Source organism: Lepidochelys olivacea (assembly GCF_965140295.1).
Source record: "Lepidochelys olivacea isolate rLepOli2 genome assembly, chromosome: 16".
NCBI lineage: Eukaryota > Metazoa > Chordata > Testudines > Cheloniidae > Lepidochelys > Lepidochelys olivacea.
In genome coordinates this window covers 14,187,174-14,209,495 of record NC_140426.1, presented here as the reverse complement: position 1 = coordinate 14,209,495, position 22,322 = coordinate 14,187,174, and the positions used below count along the sequence as shown (strand labels likewise).

The following is a 22,322-nucleotide window of genomic DNA, read 5'->3' as shown; positions in this document are numbered from 1 at the left end:
CAGAGCGAAAACAAACAAACAAAAAATCAGTTTTGGTCAGAGGCCGAACTGAAAAATCAATGATTTGCTCAGCTCTGCTTACCAAGTAGAGTCTCCAAAAGAATCCAGCTTACAACACCCCAAGGCAGCCCTTCTAGGCACCAGGGCACAATGCCTTGGCCCTGGGTCTGATCTCTGGATGACCTGGATCCCAGCTCTAGATAGAAACTGCATGTGTAAGGAAGTCTCTGCTCCACCATTAGGTAAATTTCATCTCTTCAGCATCACACCAGAAGTGCAGCATGGGTGTTGTAAGAAATGAATGGAAGGACTTTATTGCTGCCCTTTTAATGCTGGGTAATTATGCATTGCTTTCATCTGGCATCCTAACACTCCCAGCAGCCATCTGTGCCTAGTGCCAGCTCAGGCCCCAGCATCCTGAGCCCCTAAAGGGAGCATCTCCTAGTGCCAGTATGAGCTTTGTCACAGCAGCATCCCACAGAAACTAGCTGGGATTTGGGAGCATGAACTTCCTGGCAACAATATCTCACTGGTACCAGCTAGAATTCAGCCAATAGGAGCTTTCTTGCAGCAGTGTTGCATCACTGCTGGCCAGCACAGAGCAGTAAGAACTGTTGACTGTGTGCGTGAGTATATGCTCCCCATGCTTATCACTCATCAAAGCAGGAATACACCCTCAAACCAAAGGTCCAGTGAAAACTTACTCCCTGCCTGGGAAAGCTGCTTTAGTTTCTGCCCTAGCTGCTGGGGCTGGAATGGATTTATAGCATCAGATCCAAGGAATCACTCTGCTCTTTGGTAGCAGCCAATACCTGGTTTATAGAGAGCAGTGAAAATCCCTGTATCAACGCATGTGCTCAATAGCAGTAAGTTGTATGTGGGATAAGACATTCCTTTCCTTATCTGTATAGCAATTAGATTACACCCAGAGGGTAAGATCTGGTTACCATTATATCACGATCCTGCAAATATTCTCAGAAGTCATAAAATCCTGCAGTGGTGAGTTCCAAAGATATGACTATATTCCTTTTGTTTATCCCAAATATACTGCCCTGTTGTTTTGATTGAGGGTCCCCTACTTTCACATTATGGGGCAGACAAAAGGACTTTTTAAGTCTACTGTCCATATCCTTGTATTTCTCAATCCATCCTTTTTCTTGCTCTTCTCCTTTAAAAACAAATACAGCATTCAAATGAGACCAGGGACATATTTTTGAATCGTGGAAGCCAACACGGGGATGAATTATGGAGCTAGGTCCAAGTCACACAGTTTGCACTTGGATCTGAACTATCCCAAAGTTAGAGGTTGTTTATATGGGGCTTTAACGTAGCCCTATCTTTAGTTGAATATTAAGACATTATATAGCCCCCATCCAGTGCCCAGTGGGAGTCTTTCCACTGATTTTACATGGATGTTGGATCCAGCCCTTGTTGCACATAGACAATACAATGCTTGCCAGCGGGACTGTTCTTTGACTGAAACAGAGGGTTCAAATCTTTCATTTTTATTTCCAACCTCAAATGCCTGGTGAGGTGTATAGAGCTACTTAGTAACTGAGCAGGCCACTTAAGAGCAGTGAAACCTACCTCTGGACCAGGGGACCCTGGTGGCCCTATGGGTCCTTCATCTCCCTGAAGGGGAAAAAAATGAAACTAGTAAGAAAATCTTATAGGTCTCTTGGGTTCCAGAAATGCTATGAAAGTAAACAGCTTGTAATGCCATCAGCATTTAAATACACAATCCTCATGCTTACACAATAGCTGTCTTGTCATAACACTTTAACAGTTCCATCCCATCAGACTAGAAAGGAAGATTATCAGAGCACTTCTTTCTGGGAGACCTCATCACCATTGTAATACCCCATCCCATTTCAATGCAGCCAGATGTGTCTGTGGAGCCATCCCAGTGCCAGAGGAATAAACCTAAAGGCAAATCCTGCCTGTGGACGCCCACCAGAAATTCCCAGAGAAGTTATGGCAATTGCATGTGCTTACCAAAGGAAAGAATTTGGCCCACAAGATACTGTACTTGATCATGGGCATCTGATTAACTTGGTTTGGCCAAGGATGCAAACCCTGGAGAGCTTGCTCTTTTTCTCCCAAATGCAAGGTTTCTCACAGACTTTCACACATATCAAACTGGCTAATATACTGAGGTTTTTCCTTCACTTTCACACAAGACACTAGATTGGCTCCACTATTGAAATTTCCCAAAAGCTTAGATGACAATTGGACTAGGCCCTGCATCTGGGTTCCTCGTCAGTTTGTGTTTAGTCTGGATCAGATTTAAAGTTTCTAGAAGACCTTCAATTAAGCCACATGATGGTGAACTCAAGTGTCTAGACTAAACCCACAATAGAAAGAGAAATTGAAAGTGCTCTTAGACCACCCATTGCTCTAGTGGTTTTGAGTTAGACCATTAGGATGACTAATAGAAGCCACGTGGTCAATGGGACTGAACATGGGATTGGAAGTCAAGGATATCTGATTTTGACACTGATTCACTGTGTGACCTGGGTTGAGCAACTTAATCTATGTCCTGGTTTCCCCATCTGCAAATTGGATAGAATACTCTCCTATCTCACAGGTGGGATGGGGGTCATGGAGATGAATAAGTTAATGCTTGTAAAAGCTCTTTTAAAATGACAAGCGCTAAATAAGGCTAAGAATTATTATTGCTATTATACAATGCTTTCAGTTCATGCACTGAATTTGGATTATTTGCAGAGGGCTACAAATGTAGATGGCTCTTGAAAGACAAAAGACAATGAGCTTGATTTTCCACTCAGGCTGATGTAAATCAAGAGAGACTACAGTGAAGTCACTGGAGTGCCACTGGTGTAGAGCTGTTGTGAGCAGGAGGAGAACGAGGCTCACTGTCTCTGCTCTAAAGTGTTTCCAATTCAAGGGTCACCCCCGTAATGAGGGGCAGAATTAAGCCCTGAATGAAGGCACAACTCTATGGGTGGAGGCGGCAGACCTGGGCTTATGCAGCAATAAGGTCATGTGCCCACACTGGAGAATAGTGGGTACATCCTGTTCATTATTTATTTTAGAAGACAATGTTACTCTGTGGGGAAGACCAGGGTTTGTAGGCCTCACATTAGAAAATGCACTTTAAGGCAGTGCATGCAGGAACACAGAACAGAGGCACCTTGGGCTGTGGGCCAGGAAAGGAGGATTTTCAGGCATACGGGCCTGAGTGGAAAACGGCACCAAGATGAGGGGTAGAAAAAGGAAGCTAATGGAGTGGCTAGGCCTCTGCTGACGCCAGCAGCAGTTGGATGCAGGGACTGAGAGGAGCACGTAGCCCCGAGCGCTAATTCCAGTGGGTCTGTGATGTTGCAGGTTTCTGACTGGTGACTGAGACGAAGTATTTGTGCCCAGGTGCAAATGGAGCACACGGTTGGAACCCTGGGCCCCATTTAGGCGAAAGATTAACATGATTGGAAAGGGAAAGTTTTCTTGGACAAGAACTGCATTTGGCCTTGAAAGCCACATGGACAGTTACCTCTTGGCCAGGCTGTCCCCTCGGCCCAGGTAAACCTCGTGCTCCGGGCTTCCCCTGCAATGGATCCAAAAGGAAAGATTCTCAGAAAATAGAAGCATAAGCTCTGAGGGTCCATTAAAGTGAGACGGGTCTCTTTCCGACACACATTGCCATGGGACAGGATCCAATGTCAATTTTGTTTCAGAAAAAAAAAAAAAAGAAAAATCCCACTCTTGGAGGGACCTCAATCCAAACAGACCAAACCGAAGTCTCAGCCAGAACAATCTCCAGGAATCTCCAGGGCTTTTTCCCCCCACCCCCCTTCCCACATCTGTGTTTTCATTGGCTGTTTCCAACTCAGCACAAGGCTTCTATCTGAGAGCCGCTCACCTTCAGGCCTTCGGGGCCATTTTGTCCTGGTGGACCAATATCCCCTGGAAAGCCCTAGAGAGAATCAGAAATGGTTGGTGTTACATTAGAGAGCTTTCTGGAAAGGTTTCCTGTGCTCTTCTAAAGATTTAACTTGATACTTTGTGTTGTGACATTTATTATTTGCCGGCACTGTGCACATACAGGCCACTGTGGGGCATCCGCAGGGACTGAAGCAGCTTTCAAATAACCGGATGAAATCCAGTATGTGGTAGACAGTAACAGTAGAAAAGAGATCTAGGTTATTGGTTTAAGTAAGAACAAGGGACCCCTTCCGTCAACAGCCCCTTTTTGGTCCATCTCCTTCCAAAATTCATTGTTGTAAGGGCCTCCCTGTCATCACATATTTAAAAATGGCATTTTGGTTTTTAATTCATCTTTATCAGGCAGTATATAATCTCATTTCTCAGAGAAATAAATCACCGGCCTGAATGACAAAGGGAAGCAGCCTAGGGATTAGAAAAGGTGCTGACATTCTCATTAGCTGCTGTCTTTAACCAAACAGTGACCCCCTTTCCACCCACAGCCCATTCACTGAAGAAACAAAGGAATCCACAGTCATTTCCAATAGAAACAAAGAACAAGAATTACTAAGCGATACCACTTGACAGAGAGCCATTCCAGGCCCAGCAAAATACCAGAACACTGATGAAAGGAAAACAGTCTATCAGCCAGCACTGCAAGTGGCTCTCAGGCTCACGACGAACATTTTCTAATTATTAATAAGGGTGTGAATCACAACATGCTGCAGAGAAATTGATCTTGTACTTGAAGGCATCACAATGTGGTTTTGGGTGAGGACAATGGAGTTGTCTTCTAACATGAAGAGTATTTGGTTAAAAAGATTCCCAGGTTACCCACGACAGAGGCTAGAAGGATAAACAGGGAAGAACTGAGACTCACTATAGGTCAACGATGAACCTGCTGAGCTGAAAACCCACTGCTGTTCTCCTCACCATGACTGATGTATGATCTTCCAGAGTGGAAGAGTGGGTCCCCAGTCCTCTCCCCTGACCAAAAAGGAACCTTTCTGACAGGGTTTGGCTCAGGAAAGGAGCTCTTTCCCCAGGAAGGGGGCAGCAGCAGAAGACAGGCTGGAGAGCTGCCTGGTGAGCAGGAGGCCAAGTGACCAAGACAGCTATGGGACATTGCTTGGACAGGCGAGGGATGCCATGATGGTTATATCTATTGCTCCACGGGAAAGGAGAGAAGGCTGGGCGAGCTGGGTTCTGCCATTGACTTTTCATGTGTCCTTGGGCAACTCGCTTCACCTTTCTAGGCTTCAGATCCCCTATTTGAAAAATGGGGATGATACCACCTTTCTTAGTGTGCTTCAAACCCTATGGAGGAAAAGGCGCTAAGCATTATTAGCAATTTAAGTGATTGTAGGAAACTTCTCTTTTAAGTGAATGTGATGCTGCAGAAGGGGTCAAAACAAAAATGAGGGAGATAATTGTCTAAAACAGTCTTTCAGCCAGACCGAACATCCTATTACCAGAGTCTTTGAGGGCACAACCTCAGAACGAGGAGAGAACAGACTACAACAAGTGGGGCCTTGGTATCACACTGAGGTAGAGAGTGGGTTGGGACTGGTGGCCCAAAAGGACTCCATCCTCTTGGTCTCACTGTACATCACTGCAGCTGGGTTGGAATGTGGGAGAGGCTTACTGCATAGCATGGAGTTATGACTTTGGAAGCCCCCAGAGATTGCATGGAGTGGGGAGGGAGGGTACCGTCTGAAGGTAACCACAGAGGAGGGGTCCTTATGCAAACTGACCACCTGTCAGTGCAGCACAACAGCAATGAGTTCAACAGGAATTTGCCTGTCCTTTGCTAGCAAAGACTTCAACCCTGCATCCACATGGAGCATTACTGGTTGAGTCAGGAGCAAATAATTCCACCGAATCTATAGATGGGTCCACCTGAAGAGTGGTTTCCAAGACTGGCAGGGAAGTGAGTATCTAAATGATTCCTAAATTAAAACCCAAGCTGGTGTTCAAAGGAGGCGGAATCTCAGCAGCGAAGTAGCCTGCAGCTGTCAAATGGCTGTTTCTCATTTCCCTTTGCAGTGAGGATTGCTTGGGAGGTGGGGGAATTATGAAGGTTTGCCAATGAAGACAGGCAGCAGAAATTAACAAATAAAGGAATGATCAGAGCTGAAGGCACATACCTCAGGGCCGGGTGATCCTGGAAACCCAACTGGACCTTTGTCACCAGCTTTTCCCTGCAAAATCAGAAAACAAGGGTGAATGTGAGACAGCTGCTGAGGTTCCTGTTTAGAATAACATCCACCCTGCTGAGCTCTCTTTCCAGCTGGGCACTGAACTCTTTAGAGGCAAGATTAGGAAACAGAAGATGATTAAAGGCATTACTTACAGGGGGACCTGGCTTCCCTCGGGCTCCTGGTACCCCAGGAAAGCCCTGACTGCCCTGGGAAACAGAGAAACAATTTTTCAGGAAATAGAATTAAACAGATGCAAAATAACCACTGTAAAGCCCCCACCCCATGCTTCTGCAACAGCGAGAGAATCTTTTCTTCCTGACAACTCCAGTCATATCCAGTGCTTTGGGGGGTGGGTGACCACACCATGGAAGGACACAGTAGAACAGATTAAACCTGCCAAGCATAAGCCTTTCTCTTTTCACTTTGTGCATTCATACACCCGGATGTTGGGAGGGACCTCAGCATGTGTAAGGGGAGGAGAAAGGAGTCCTCTGTGCTGCCTCATGGGGCTGCATGGTATTGTCACCAACACAAGGCTGGGGAAGACTTTCCTGAAGGTTCAAAAAGGAGAGGACTTTAGGAGTCACTCATTTAAAGAAGACTGAGTTCTAGAAGGACACCTATACTTAACGTTGCTGTACATTTACATTTCTCCAATGTCCTCTTCTTTCTCGCTCTCATAGGGTCTTAAGGCCAGCTGTTGAAAGTCCTTTGATTGGTGGTTTCCCCAACGAAAATCCCAGCACAGTGGATCCCAGGGTGTAGGGATTTCTTGGTTTCCCACCTCTGATCTGTAGAGTTTTACATGCTAATACTCCAACTCCACTCCCTACAGGCCCTTACACAGCTGTTTACACACACCAACCCCTGGCTGGCAGGTGCTCACACACTCTCCTCCCTAGCTGGCAGACATATACATGCCTGGCCCCTTATACCTGTTACATAGGCAACCCACACATCTGCTCTCTGGGATCTGGCTCACTGACACTTCCCCTCTCTGCTACGTGATCTTCCTGGCTAATGCAGGCACTCTTCTTCTCTGTACCCAGACATCCAGCACACACCTCCTGACAGCATCTTTTCATCGGGACATACGCACATTGCTCCCCAACACGTGGAAAACACACACTTTCCGCACCCTGATCCTAAGAGCTACACAGACCTTTGCATACTGTACTGTGTTCACCGATACGTAGCACAAAGACATTCAAGCTATCATAGGGCAGGGACCTGGCATGCATGCTTTCTTTGCCTGAAATTCCCTGCTCTCTGGTTGTATTCAGAGGGACACATGCTAAAAACCTATTGATTCTTGGGGCCAAATTCAACCCTGGCGTAAGCAGGGTCACCCACACTGATGCCAATGAGCTGTACCCTCTAAATATGGCAGTAGAAGAACATATAAGCTATTGTAGGGAGGCGTGGCTGACCACTACAGAGGCCCCAGTCCAGCAAAGCACATAAGCACGTGGGTAGCATTAATCATACCAGTAGTTCCACTTAAGTAAACAGGACTCTGACTGCTCGTGCTTAAAGTTATGCATATGCTTAAGTGCTTTGCTGCTTCGGGGCCTAAGTCCCTGTAGCAGACAAATTCACTGACTCTGCAGCCAGCGGACCACGCATATTGCTCCTAATCTGAAGAACTTGTTCCATCACTTTCAGTTTCTGCGGGAGGTTATGACCTTTTCCATAGGAAGCACTTTATTTTCCCGTATAGAACTGCATATTTTTTTTTAAAAAAAAATCCCATTCTGTTGACTTCGGTTCGAGAAGGTCTCAGAGCTATGCAGAACAGGGGGTGAATCTGAGGGTGTAATGCAAATAACTATAGTGTCTTTATGTCAGGAGGAATCAGAGCTTTCAAAAGAACATGGTTTGAATATTAGCAGAGAAAGCAGGCAGCTATGCATGTTATCTATGTAAGAAGAAAAATTGAAAGCAATTACCTTGTCTCCTTGGAATCCAATATCTCCTGGAACACCTGGCAGTCCCTGATCACCCTGAATACACATCACCAAAGAAAGTTACAATATACACCGTCAATGGCAAAACCATCCAGGTCTATAGGAAATTATTTCAGGCCCCTTTCAAACAGAACTGGTGACAAATCAAAAGTCATAATCCATCACAATAATCTTGAGCAAAATATGCCTTTTCCAACAACAAATCTGAACTGAGAAACAAAACCACAGGAGAGAGAAAATATAAAATACCTGTGCCTGCTGCAAAAAATGTTAGACGAGAGGACTACAGGCTGCTTTTCCCTTGCAAGTAGCAAACACATAGGTGATGAATGTCAAAATACAGCTGAGCAAAACAGCCAGCTTGCTTATTGGTAAATGGAACTTTCCTCTTAGGTTGTTCTCCTCTACAGAGCCTGGCTCCCAGGGGTTTCTGAAGGCATAGCCTGGAACTGGGAGCACTGATCAACCCCTTCCCCTATAAAAGTATTGAACATCTACTGAAATCCCTCAGTACCAACCTACTGCAGAAATCTAGGCTGGCATTTCCAAAGAGGTTTAAGCACTCAATGCTGGCTTACTTTCAATGAGACTTAGGTCCTTTTGAGAATCACAGCCACGAAGCCTGACTAAGAAATGGGTAGGCTATCACTGAGCTGTTAGGGAGATGACCCAATATGGGACCTTTGTTTTCTCCAAATTGGAAGAGGATCCCTACTCTCTGGGCACTTAGAAACAACTGTCCCATCAGAGGAACTGATTAGGAAATCAGATTTGGGAAATCTGCTCTAAAGAATAGAGAGGGAAGGGAGGGGGGAGGCAGTTTCTCTCCCCAACACAAATGCGAGAAGTAATCTTTATAAAAGTTTTGCATGACGACAAGGCCAAATAGCAGCAAATGCTATGGAGGCTGTGTCCCATATAGATTGTCCCTCCAGTCCATCCCGACCTGGCTTTCTTATAAGAGAGTAGCACAGAGCAATGCATACAACTATACTTCTAAACGGAATCTGTATGGAAGACCACGAACTTTAGATGTAGAGTCACAGACTTCCAACACTTGAGAAAAAAGCCCCACGAGGAGAGATTCCACTCAGGTTAACAACTGAGCACTCAGTGATTACAGAGATTAATGAACATAAGTGCATCTCCAAATGCACAGAAGAAGATCAGTGGAAGTGCCACCACTTCGTTAAGATGAACCCTGAGTACGGGAGTCATTAGTTGCACTGTCCAGCCCATCTCCTTGTTAATGCTGGATGGTTCCAATTTTTGAATGTTCTAATTTTTCTAGTCTTTTGTCCACCCTAGCCTTGAAAATCCCAACTCACTAGGCCACTCTCCCTTGCCCTGAGAGATGGGAGAGCAGCCTGGGGTGAAGAAGCTAGGTTTGTTCTGAGAACCAGCCTGCCTTTGTCAAACCTGGTAACTGAGAGCCGTAAGAAAAGGTTTATTTGTTTCATAACCAAGCTATGATATAATATGCATTAAAAAAGCTGCTTAAAAAGGAAAATACATGGAGGTCCCAGACTTGCGCAGGCTAAAAAGACTCCAGCTAAAGACTGAAGTGCTCATGGATGGAAGTGATACTTTATTTTACATACAGCCATTGATACAGATCATCTGAAAGAGAAATCAGTCTTCAATCATCTTGATGAGGTAGGGGTGAGGAAAGAAATGGCAGTTCATGGGAAATCCGTAAAGACGATGTTAAGGAACAGAGTTCCAAGTTTGGATGTGCAGAGGGGCTTCTACCTTACCAAAAGCAGATTAGTTATGGACAGTCCCATATTATCTTTCTGGAACTAACCAGGCTCTTTGGAACTGGGGCTTCCCCATAAGAGGTTATAATGAAGACAAGAGATCCTCCAGTAGAAGAGAGGCCTGGCTTATGTGAGACTAGAGCCTGTACCCATTGTCATTAACCTTCAAGGCACTGAGGGTATAGAACCACTCATGGGATGGATTCAGGAAGCACTACCCAAGTGTGGCATACCCCATGTATATCCGTCCAGCTGCTATCCATGGCGCCAAACAGTCTATAGCCTTTCAGCAGTGTGGCTGGAATGTGTGTGTGTTTGACATGGATTAGGCACATTTTGTTGCAAAGCATGCAGAAACTTTTAATTCCTCTGTTGTGCTGCCTCATACAATCGGTGCTGGGAAGGGGGATAACTACCTCAAAGAGCTTGGAGCAGACCTCCCTGGCAAAGGGGTGAAGGGAGCGCTTTCCTTCACTGTGGGAAAAACAACCCAGTAGCTGGAGTAGGCCAGAAGACCATGTGCTTCTCCTGTAACCATCTGGGCTAGGAAACTGTAATAGCAGGGTTTAACGTGACACTGCAGTTGTAAAACTGAAGTAACTCTAGCTATCCTTAGGAAGATCCTGTAAACCGCAGCTCTGAGGAGAACTGCTGGGCCTACCGTTAATTCCCATCTTCCCTCTGGAGTGGCATGGCTCTCACATTAGGAATTCCAGCCTGCTGGCTTGTCACCGCCTAAGGATGCCCCCACCAGCCATGCTCTGCGATTCCAGTGCAACAAAGTGGGGAAATCTCCACCGAGACAGAGACGCACACACTGGGCCAAATCCTGCAAGCCCTGATGGAAGGTGACAGAGCCCCACCTTGCCAAGCAGGGTGCGGAACACCCTCAAAGCCCTCAGTCCCTTTCAGACCTTTGCTCGGCAGCAAGAAGTGGCAGATGGAATGAATTAGGCCAATCAAGGCTGCTCTCATCTGAACTGAGTTAATAATTACAAAAGATTACTGATTGTCGTCAGCCTGGCGGGGGTGAATGTTGCACCACCTCCTGCTGATTCAGCATTTCTGTCTCCAGATGCTGTCTAATGTCTGGGCTATATATATAAAATGTAAACTCCAGCCCCATGTGGAGCTATAACTCCACATTCACCAGAGGAGAGCAGAGCTGGTGCTTTCATTCCCCCCTCTCTTCTGGTTCTGTAATGGGCTGCCCCTTCTACACATCTCCTGCAACAAATTCTTGGGCCACTTTCTAGGGAAGCCGTCTCTGCATTCCTGAACAGGACATCAGCAACTGCCTTCCAAGAATCTACCCCAGGTTTTTTACACAAGACCCAACCCATGCTGGGACAAGACCCTGGAATCTGAGTTAGGAGTCAGTATGGATGCCCAGCCAGAGTAGACATGCTCCATAAAGCTGGCAGTTTCTTTCTCCTAAGCCTTCAAGCCATCTACGCTAGTAACCACGCTGTAAGAAGGTATGGCTGACATGCAAACTCAACCTGGTTAGCATATGAAGACTTTCAAAGGTGACTAGTCATTTTGGCTGCCCAACCTGACACACCTAAAAGAGCCTGGGCATTCAAAGGATGGGTACTCAGCACTTCCTGAACGTGAGCCCCCATTAAGATGTCTGAGGTTGGGCACCCAAAGTCACTAGACACTTGAAATTCTTGGCTGTGGTCCCTTACTGTTTTGACCCCGGTTCGTGAGCAGGATTGTTAACAAGACTGTCAGTCTTGAACATATGACATGCAGATGGGACCTCCCACCCATGTACTGCCGTGTACATGAGTCAGGCAGTCCTACTTCCCAGATGTGTCTGTGCAAGGGCATTCTAAAGTGCAAGGTACCATGCAAAAACATACCCCACTTAGTACCTCCAGCAGGGCCTGCTTGAGACAGTGCATTCTCCAGAGGGAGCCTGGGCAGCAGACACAAACACAGATGTGCAGTGTGAAGGGTGTGCACAAGCCAACACACTTGACACGTGGTTGTGTACCGGAAATGCTGCCGTGTGGAGGCCGAACTGTGTTAGCTGTAACTAGGTCAAGCTGAGTTTGTCAGAACCCAGTTATGCTTCAGAAGGTTTTATCTGTGATGTGGATGGGGACTTCAGTGCATTCAGCCAAGAAGTTCTCCACAACCTTAGCCACCACACCCAACAGAAAGGGATTTGTATTAGTCAGGAAGTGATAGAGGTACTAATCACTGTCTGTTTGCAGAGGCAACATGCAGGAAAGGACAAATGCTGGCAACATCCCACAGATGGTGGTAGACAAACTCTCAGACAAGATAGATACAAAAGGGAAACATGGGTGCCAAGGAAGTGTCATAGGTTTCTGGCCTTCAGAGCAAAGTAGAGGTTTGGATAAAGGAGACAGTGGAAGGTAGTGATGAAGTCAAGATCTGACAGACAGAAAAGGGATATTAAGGGATCAGAGAAAGGCCACGGGCCACAGAAAACCCATGTAAAACGCACATCAGAGGTGGAAACTAGTAATGAGATATCCAGGAGGTGAATGCAGAATGGACCCTTACTTTCAAGTCACGTCTCCCACTCCACTCTATGCATAGGGGCACCATGACCAAAATGGAGGGCAATCTGGGGACTGCACCCTCACTACGAAAGGAGTTTCATTACATCTAAGACTTCTATTAACAGATTCAATTGTACAGCATATATGGAGGAAGAAAGATGCTGAGGCACCTAGCAGTGGTTGGGACGGAACGTAGTTTCACAGAAATGAAAGAGGAAGGAAGCAAAAGGGAAAAAGATGTCTTGCTGCTAAGGAAATAGGCTGGAACTCGGGAACTGGGTTCAATTCCTGCCTTTGCCAGAGACTTCCTGGGTGACCTTGGGCACATCATTTCATCTCTCTGTGCCTCAGTTCCCCACGTGTAAAATGATGATGATAATCCGTCCTTTGTCAGTCTTGTTTATTTAGACTCTTTGTAAGCACTCTGAGGGCAGGGACTGTCTCTTGCTGTGTGTTTATATACAGCGCTAGCACAACCAGGCCCAGTACCAGACAAGGTCTGTATGTTTGACTAGAATACCAATAATAAAAAACATAATACAGCAAGATAGGAGAGGAGAGGAGACACCTGTTCCTTGCTCCTGGTGCACAATATAAAAATAGACAGAGTGATCAATATGACCAAAAGATGCACTAAGATAAAGAAGCATGAGACCAAATGAATACAGCAGGTTACTGATCACTTAGAAAAGCTAAGTCTAGGTATTAGAAACAAGCCAACTGGCTGCATACCGATGCAAAAAAAAAAAAAAAAAAATCACAAAACCAAAAAGCTGAAAAACACAGGCCGAAAGAAAGACAAACTTTCCCAATCTCACTACTGAGCTGATATGTCTCGTTTTTATCTGTGCAAGTGAGTGCAGCATATTTTGAGATTTTGGCCTCTCGAGTAAAAGACTTTATAGTTAAAATATCAAAACTGACTGCGGTCACCTGTGTGAAAGAGAACTAGGCTGTCAAATTCAACATGGGTTTTATTTACTTGGCCCTGTGTTTCCCAGGGCTTTGGCTATGTGACTGCTGGAAAGGATGCCCCCAAGGCGTCTGGAAGCGTTCTCCCATTTGTGATATCATCGTTGATCTGATTTTCTGACAGTGCCCCAGGATATTGAAATGAAAAGTCAACTCATTAAGGATAGAGAAGGCTTGAGCTAGGTCATTTGTCATTCTTGGAGTGGGAAAGGGCCTTAATGAAATCCAGGCAGGAAGCGTGCCCAGTCAGAGGAGGATGCAACAGGAGAGGTGGTCAGAGAAAGGAGAGAAAACGCTGGGTTCTTCCAACCTTGCTGAGAAAGAAAGAGAGCGAGAGACCAAAAGCAGGATGCCTGGTAGCAATGAAGGAACAATAGGTAGGGGCCAGGGCACTAGACTGGGACACAGGAGATCCAGATCCAATCCCCTAGAACTTTCTGACTTCACAGGGGTGTTGTAAAGATAAATACATTAAGGACCGTGACGCACGTAGTGCGTTAAATAGACAGATCTGATAATCTTTGTAAAAAGGGGAGAATGATATTGCCTGTAAGGCCTAAAACACTGGCCAATCCGTAAGAGATTCAGCATCTTAAGGACAAGCCAATTCTTCAGGGAGAGCAGGCTGCATTGCTGGGAATGTTCGTGGGCCCTTGGAGTTAGTGCTGGGTCAGGATTCCTGCTTATGGCGACCATGACTTACCCTTATAGGGAAGTCTCCCTACTGCCCAAACATGCCTTGCTGCCAGTTGTGCCCCCCACTCTCCTAGAAGGGTGAGGTGGTATAGAGCAGAAGCTGACCCTGGGTACATGGGAGGGCGACAGTGACCTGCTAGCACAACGCAGGGCACGAGGGCATCTGGCTCCTTGACCTGGCTTCGTGCCGATCGACCACAGTTTAAAACCAGCAGCAAGTGAATGAATGCAACAGTGCCATTAAAGCACCCCCCGAAAATGGGAGGGGGACAATACAATTACTACCCCTTTGCTCTATCCTCCCAAGCAGTCAACGTCATAAGGCTAATTACCCTATTGCATTTCCCTCTTCTGAAGGAAGAAACAAACCCTACAACCAAGCATCTGCAGGAGGGTGTCATTTATGGGAGTCAGACCTGTCTACACTCACACTTGCTCTGGTTTAACTCACGCTGCATTTTAAACGAATTTAGTTAAACCATTGCAACTTCCACCCCTTATTTCTACTTTAAAGTGGCTTGTATCAATTTAGTTTAAGTTGATTCTTCCTTATCAGCAAACTAACTTGATATAAACCAATCTTAACCTGAAATAAGAGCGGCTACATGAGGTTTTGCATCTCTTAACGTTGTTTTTAATCGAGGTTCCAGTAGGTACGTCTCATCCAGCTTCTGTGCTGATCTCTCAATCACCTTCCTCACGAGAAGAAAGAACATGGTCTGCATGTTTGTGTCATATTGTGAGACACCCTGAAACATGCCCTAATAAATGAAAGTGGCAACAATGCTGATAAAGCCCTACTTCTACCCCATCCAGTGATAAGATCTAAATGCATAACAACAAAACCACATTGTCATACAATGCATTATATATAACTCAAACACAATAGCATCATTGTAAAGACAGAGGAGCTGACCGGGATTAGCCTAGAAAACTCATCTGAAAGGGAAATATTACCCAATGGGGTTTTCTGCCCCACCCCCCCCCTTTTTTTTTTTTAAAGGAAGTGGTGCTGAAATGAGGTGAAGGCTCTCAGGGACGTAATTTTTCACTCCAGGGGCTTTCCATAGCATAGATTCTGGTCACCAGTAAGATTCATGCTGATCTCAAATCTACACCTTAACAGCTGTGTCTACACTTGTTACCAGAAAAACTAAAAGGGTAAGCCATATACACTGTAGCAATGTTCCCACCCCATGTGATGCCATGGGAAGAGTTCTGTAGGCCAGGGGCAGGATGGACATTTTATTTAAAAAGAAAGGAAAATATAAATGGGAGTGTCAAGAAAGGAGAACAGATGATAAATGATGAAGAGGATGGGATTTCTGGTAGATAGCCAGAAAAGGAAGGAGAATGGGGCACATAATGTGGTGCAGAATACGAAACAGAAGCTACAAGTGGGATTTCACATGCAGAATAAAACACAGTGCAATAAGGGAGTATTCAGATCACCTTATCACCTTTCAGTCCATGTTCTCCAGGGTTTCCCATCAGCCCCTGAAAAAAGAGGAAGCCCAAGTTGAGTTTGAGCACGGCTCCGGTATCTTGAAGACCTGAATCAGGTCTAAGTCACCGACAGGGCTAATGGGACCATAGACCAAAATGCATGGCATCCAGGGTTATCTGGTCTGGGCCACAGGTCTCTCTCCTCATACAGCCTCTGAGGTGGATCATCGGATTTACTGCCAATTACCCTCCGCGGTCTGAAGTTGCACAGAAAAAATGCTCCTTGCATTCCCCAGTAATCCACACCTGGTGCAGACTGCCAGAGTGATGTTCTGTCTACCATCCTTCACTGGTCAGTGGACAAACATTACTGCCCAACCTTCTCCTCATAAAGACAACCACTTTCACCCAAACAATGAACTGAACAATCTTCAGACAGAGTCAGTCCTGGTTTGGACAGATAAGAGAACACAAGGCTTAGTTACTCCCTTACCTTTAGTCCCTTTGGTCCTGGATAGCCTATTGGTCCGAAAGCACCCATATCTCCCTGGTAAGAGAAACACAATAAATCAAATTTATTAGGTGTGTAGCTGATGAATCCTGATATATGGCATGAAAACCCTCCTGCCAGGGCCTCTAACCCTATTCACCAGTTCATTGGGTTGAGTAACATATAGAGAGGATTTTCTTGCTGTTTGAAAACTTAAGAGCCACATTCTGTTCTCAAAGTTAATGGAAGTTTTGCCATTGACTTCAATGGAAGCAGGATCCTGTTAGTCAAGAGATTTATAATCAGTGTATAGGTAGCTTCTAAGTATAGAAATACCAAGTATATGTCTTGCAGAATAATTAAGTAAGAAGAGCAACTTCTACTCGCATCACATTTTTAATTCAGAACGAAGGACACCAAACACACTTTGTAAACGTAACTAACTGATACGGAAGTTCTCCTCAGGGATCACTTCATCCGCTACTGAAATGCGGCCAACTGTGTAGAGAATTGTTGCAGTTCAGCAATGCACAACACCAGAAGAACAAAGGAATGTTCCGGTCCTGCTCCCATAGAAGTTCATGTGCTTCAATGGGAATAAGGACAGGCCCTAAAATAAGAAATATAGACTATCTATAGAAATATATCCAGCTGAAATCTACTCAGTGAAATTAAGTAGGTGGAATACCACCTACCTTCCCAAACTCAATATGGGATTAACATCTAAGGAATATACACCAAGAAAGTTCTACACATATAGAATCTAAAATGTGTGCTGCTGAAGGTGTGGAGGAGGTAGGAGACTAACAAAGAAAGGAGAATAATATGAAGTTAGGAAAGCTATGGATTAAATTCAGCAGATTCTTGGATCTACATTCAAGTCTAAGGCTCAAATCTAGACCTGGTTGAAGCAGGTGCAACTCCAACGAAGCAGGTCTGAAATTTGACCCAATTACTTTTGTACCATCTCCTGCAAAGCTTGCCACATAATCTGTTTCACAGTTTAAAAAGTACTTCCGTAGCAGAGCAGCACTGCTATGCTGAAGCAGTCAAAGGTAACAGGCCAATACCCTGCTGCATTTTTATTTCTCTTGTTTCTTTATTCTTAAATTGTTAGCCCCTGAGCTCTCTTAGCAGACTCCTATGCTGGGATTGTAAGAAGAGCCTAAGGAAGTTTGAAACTGAATGGGAGTTGGGTGCCTAACTTCATTAGATTCCTTTGAAAATCCTAGCCCCAGTTTATTGGATACCTAGTGAGATCTTGGCAAGGGTGGCCTGGCTCATTAGCTGCCTTTGTACAGCTCCCTTGCTACATTTTCAACCATTCACTGTGGTCGGTGCTTTAAACACCACTGAGGTTGTACCATGAGCCCTGGCGAATTGATAGATTTCCTTCCATCCCTCTGTCCATGGGGATTAAAGAAGCGTTATAGATGGATCGACATCTGCAGTGAAAAGTCCTTTCCAGAAGAAATCCCAGAAGTTCTAAATGAGCTCCTGCTCCAAAAGTTCCTCAAATCCAGCAGTGGAGAGGAGAAAGGTGCAATTCATTCAAGAAGATTTCCACATCCAGGGCCATCTCCCACAGTGCATGAAGCATCATATTCCAATATGCGATACACATGGAGCTGACGTTCATGGGTATGAGCTACCCAGAGCAGAGGACACAATGGCTGGCTCCTGTTAAGTTAGAAAGTGGTCCTCCGATTCCTGTCGCATCCAACGTTTCAAACCTGAGCCCTCCTTGGGGATAGCAATCTATCTGAATCCCTAATGCTCCCTCAGAGGTTGAAACAATCTGTTCATCTTTTAATTCAATAACATCTTTGTATTTGAATCCTGGATTGAGGTTTATTTACAAGTCTGTCTTTGGCATTGTTTTAAAAAGGAGTTTTCAAACTATTTGCATTTTGCAAACCATTTAAACTCCAGAGGAGAAATGGCTGGGTTAATTGAGAACTTTAATTTACACTAACATTCTGCTGAGGAGGCATTTTTTCAGTGCTAGTATAAAGGCACATTCCCAGGGCTGCTATTTTCTACCATATTATTACAAGCATTTATTTGGGACTTATTGGTATCATAATTGGGAAAGTTACAGGGTTTAAATTGAGACATAGCACCATGCGCCCATGGCTGCTGCCGCCTGCAGCTTCACAAGTCTGCTAAGAAACCAAAGTTTAATCACTGGGAACGGTTGGGCCTAGAGGTACATCTTACAGCTCATCTGAGATGCACCAGATTAATATTTAGTCAGATTTCTGGGTTAGAATTTCTCCCATTCTCTTTAGTTTTTGAACAGCGATGGATTTTCCTCTTTCATTATCTGTGGCACTAAACAATTACATGAGCCACATGAATGAGGTCGAAAGAACACACACTTTAATTATACTTTGTCTGCTCTGTTGTCTAGTAAACATACCAGTTCATGTACTATTAACTGAATTTCACAGGTGCTCTCTGCAGAGGGCTGACTTAGAGCTAGAGCCATATGGCTAGCACTGCAATACTAACTCCAAAGGGATATTTTCCACCTCCAGTTCGGTCACTACAGACAAGTATTTGTGCATACAAAAGGAAGAGGTGAAAGCCCACTCAGACTCCATTTCTCTTTTTTCCTATGGAACCTCAGAGTTACAAACAACCTCCATACTCGAGGTGCTCGTAACTTTGAACAAAACGTTAGGGTTGTTCTTTCAAAAGTTTACAACTGAACAATGACTTCATCCAGGTTTGAAACTTTACTATGTAGAAGAAAAAATGCTGCTTTCCCTTTTTTTCGTAGCTTATGTTTAACACAGTCCAGTACTGTATTTGCTTTTCTTTTTTTCTTTTTTGTCGTCTCTGCTGCCGCCTGATTGTGTACTTCCAGTAGCAAATGAGGTGTGTGGTTGACTGGTCAGTTTGTAACTCTGAGGTTCTGCTGTACTCTTCCCTTTCTCAGGAGGAAACAGCTACAACTTTGCTGGTTCCTTGGAAGATGCTGATGGCAACTTTTTCAGCACCGGTCAAAGCTGGTTTATTTTTGCTGGAGCTGCTCATCACCACAGAGATTTAGGAACAGTATTTTAGTCCTCAAGAGCTTGATGTTGTTTCTCTGGCTCAAGCGGAGCTTTATGGGGCTTTTAAAAAAGGATATTGAAACAATCACGGATCCAGCAAGGAAAGCAACATGCAAGGATGCTGGAGTTCTATCGACTCTGATTTCTGTCATCTGTGGAAGGGACAGAGAAGGACTAGGAGATGGGGAAGGATAAAAAAAAGGTCAGGGAAAGGCATACTCCAACCACCTGGAAATTCTGCTGTGGTGAGGACTCTTTACCCTTGTAGCACTAATGCGTCAGGCTAGAAAAGACGCTAGAGTTCATGTTATTAAAATAAAAAGCTTTCACAGGTCTGTATTCAAACAGGCTTCTGATTGCTCTCTCCCCCATGAAGGGAGCCAGTGATACAGTGCACCAAGCTCTCCTGTAATGTGTAAATAAACAGGGAAGCCTTTGCTGGAGGAATATTTCTATAACAGGAGGTCATGTGGCTGCAGACTCACTGTGAGTGCTGAGCTGAGGCTGTATTAAAACAGATCCCCTTTTCATACCTTCCAGCATAAAGGCTTCTTGTAGGAACGCATTTACTTAGCGCTCACCCACACGGTTAATTACGAAAGTAGGAGGCTCCAGTTACAACTAATTCTGCTCTTCAGCCTTCGAACAGCAAAGCAAAAAACCCCTGCAGGGAGCTCGGTAGCCACTGTAAAATGGGGCTGTGGCCCTCTGAGCATTCAGAACTGGGACAGGAGGAAACTACTGCATGGAGTTTGGCAGGGTGAAGTTATGTGGGCTTCAAGACACGCAGTGCATGAACCCAACAATTGATGTCATCTTAAGGAAGCTGTCCTAGCCATGCCTAGTCAGATTGCTGATCCTGGTCTAGGAAAAGAGCCTCTTGCCACCAGCTGAGAAGAGAGAGGAGATGGGGGTAGAGAAGATCCACCATCTCCCCCTTTCTTACTCTGTGTGGCAGGGAGGATGGAGGGATGATAAGGAGACGGGGATGAGGTGGAGTGGAAAGAGGTTGGGGGGCCCCCTCCTAGGTCAGCCTTACTAAGGGTTTCCTATAACCCACCCACTCTCTGAACCAGCTGCTCCTGGAGGATTATTACAGACCGCTTGGAATCATGTCTAGCTCAAGCTCCCTTGCACAAAGTGGGTGAAGAAAGAACTCACTTCTCTCCTCATATTTTATATACAGAGCTGAAGCAACTCATCCTCTGCAAGTACTGTGACATCAAGAGAGCTCTCCTCTGCCTGCAGATGCATGCAAGAGAGAACTTCTCCCCCAGAAAAACTCCCACCCTTTGGAGCCCCTGTTTCCCAGAACTGCCCCAAGCCTGAATGGTAGCAGCCTCCTTGGATGCCAGGAGAACAATCCCTTACCATTGTCTAGTGTGAACGTGTTGATTTTTCCAATGGAAACTGCCTAGATTTGCCTTTGTGGAGTGGGTCGCTCTTTCTGGGGTTTTAGAAACCTAAAGTAGGAACTATGTGCTTTCAAAGCAAAGAAGTGACATGCACGGTTCAAATTCAGCTAAGTCACAGACCCTGTTGTATTAATTTAGATGGAACAAAGAGGCCCCAAAAATCAAACATAACCCATAATCATAATGCCCCCACACATAATCAGACATATGTGTTAACATAACCCAGTCACTGTCCAATGCTAAATAGTGTTAAACAAGGTTCAGGGTTTAGAATACAGAGACCTCAGGCTGCGTGTACCATGCCAAACTCACCATTAAAAATCTTTATAACCTTTTATTAAAGATACAGAAAGAGAAGGAAAAGGAGCTAAAGCATTTGAAATGTATGTGATTAAATAAGGTTTTCTTTGTAACAGCATCCCTTGTTCTCTTCCCTTTTAGCTGGAGAGTTTTTAGACAGAAAAGCCCCCTTGTTTGACAATCTTTTAGATGGTATCAAAGATGGTAATAACTGTCCTTTTCGGGGAAAAAGTTCATTGAAATGGGCTGGAGCTGTTGTTGTTGTTGAAGTCCAATCCTCTTTCCTCAGAAGACAAAACCAGACAGACAGACGCACAAGGGGAGAGAAGAGAACAGCAAAGATTGAAAATTCACCTTCTGTCTCTGGTGTTGACTTTCACCTGCAACCTCACTGCTGGAAAAAACCCAGGACGAGCGTACAGTCTTATCAGCTACTCCGAGACCAGGCAAACTTGTCAGGCTGTTTAGGGCATTGCATTTAGCTGCCTTTCGGGTCGCAGGCTCACAGCAGCGCAGAAAAATATGCAGTCTTGGCCAGCTGAGCCAGACCCTTATTAAACAGAAGAAAAAAAAGGAGCCAGGAAAGAGAAGAAATAAGGTGAGGAAGGAAAAAGGACTCATGGGGTGTTGGTAGGGGAACAGGGACAAAGTCTCACATCCAAAGTGTTGGCTGGGATTTAGCAGGAGCTGGAGGAGGTGGCCGTGTCATTTGGCTGCCTCTCTATGGCCTGGTCTGGTCAAGACATCTTTCAGGATTAGGGTGAAGAAAGCCTGGGATCCCAGGAGATGGTAGCCATGAGGGTGAAGCTTGCTCCTTCCTGATCTCTCATCTTTCAGTCAGACAGCATCATGATAGCCAGCTTTTCCCTCTAAAGTCTCTTTTTGGGGACCCCAAAAGGGGAGGGATGGGTGGAATAGCCCATCCTGTCATTATTTTGTCCACCAACAAGCCTAATTTCTGACACACCAAATTTGTTTAATTGATTCTTGGTCTGACACTTTCTTATTTACCAGGCATTATCTTAACACAGTCCTTGAATTATATCAGTAGGCCTTTTTGTTTGGACTAATTCAGTCATTCCATCTCGCTTTTGCACCTTTTCCCATCAACATTTGTTGTCCTAGTTTATTGTGACATTCCATGAACTTTCACTTACTCCTCCCAACTGAGTTCACAATTAGGGCAAATTGGCAGGCCCAATTATTTCAACAACCCCTGCCAGAGGGAGCGCACGCTTTAAGGAGACCAGGTGCTAGTGAAGGGACAGTAACATGGCCAAGCCTAAACACAGCTCCTACTTACATAGGGATCGCAGCTTTGACCTGCTCCACTGCCAAGTTATCTTCATGTAAGTTTCCTGCACTCTCCAGGGCACAATGCAGGGCTATTTTGGCAGATGCACATGGTGAAGTGTGAGTGCTAGGAACCATCTGTGTTTGAAATCCAGATTGGAAAGAAAGCCTCCTAGGGGGATTTTAGTTAGATCTAGATATCAGCCACATTGCTGAACTCAAATCATCTCACATGTGG

General features: G+C 45.0%; 1 protein-coding gene across 1 annotated transcript in view; it reads right to left on the bottom strand.

Annotated features, from left to right (window-relative positions):
• Positions 1-22,322, bottom strand: part of COL27A1 (collagen type XXVII alpha 1 chain) — a 247,496-nt gene that overhangs the window by 105,071 nt on the left and 120,103 nt on the right. The window contains exons 16-23 of the mRNA XM_084650113.1: positions 16,018-16,071; positions 15,531-15,575; positions 8,093-8,146; positions 6,296-6,349; positions 6,090-6,143; positions 3,881-3,934; positions 3,512-3,565; positions 1,588-1,632 (exon numbers count right to left, since the gene is read on the bottom strand). Coding sequence (XP_084506239.1) covers positions 1,588-1,632; positions 3,512-3,565; positions 3,881-3,934; positions 6,090-6,143; positions 6,296-6,349; positions 8,093-8,146; positions 15,531-15,575; positions 16,018-16,071 — 414 coding nt within the window. The remainder of the gene's footprint in view (positions 1-1,587; positions 1,633-3,511; positions 3,566-3,880; positions 3,935-6,089; positions 6,144-6,295; positions 6,350-8,092; positions 8,147-15,530; positions 15,576-16,017; positions 16,072-22,322) is intronic.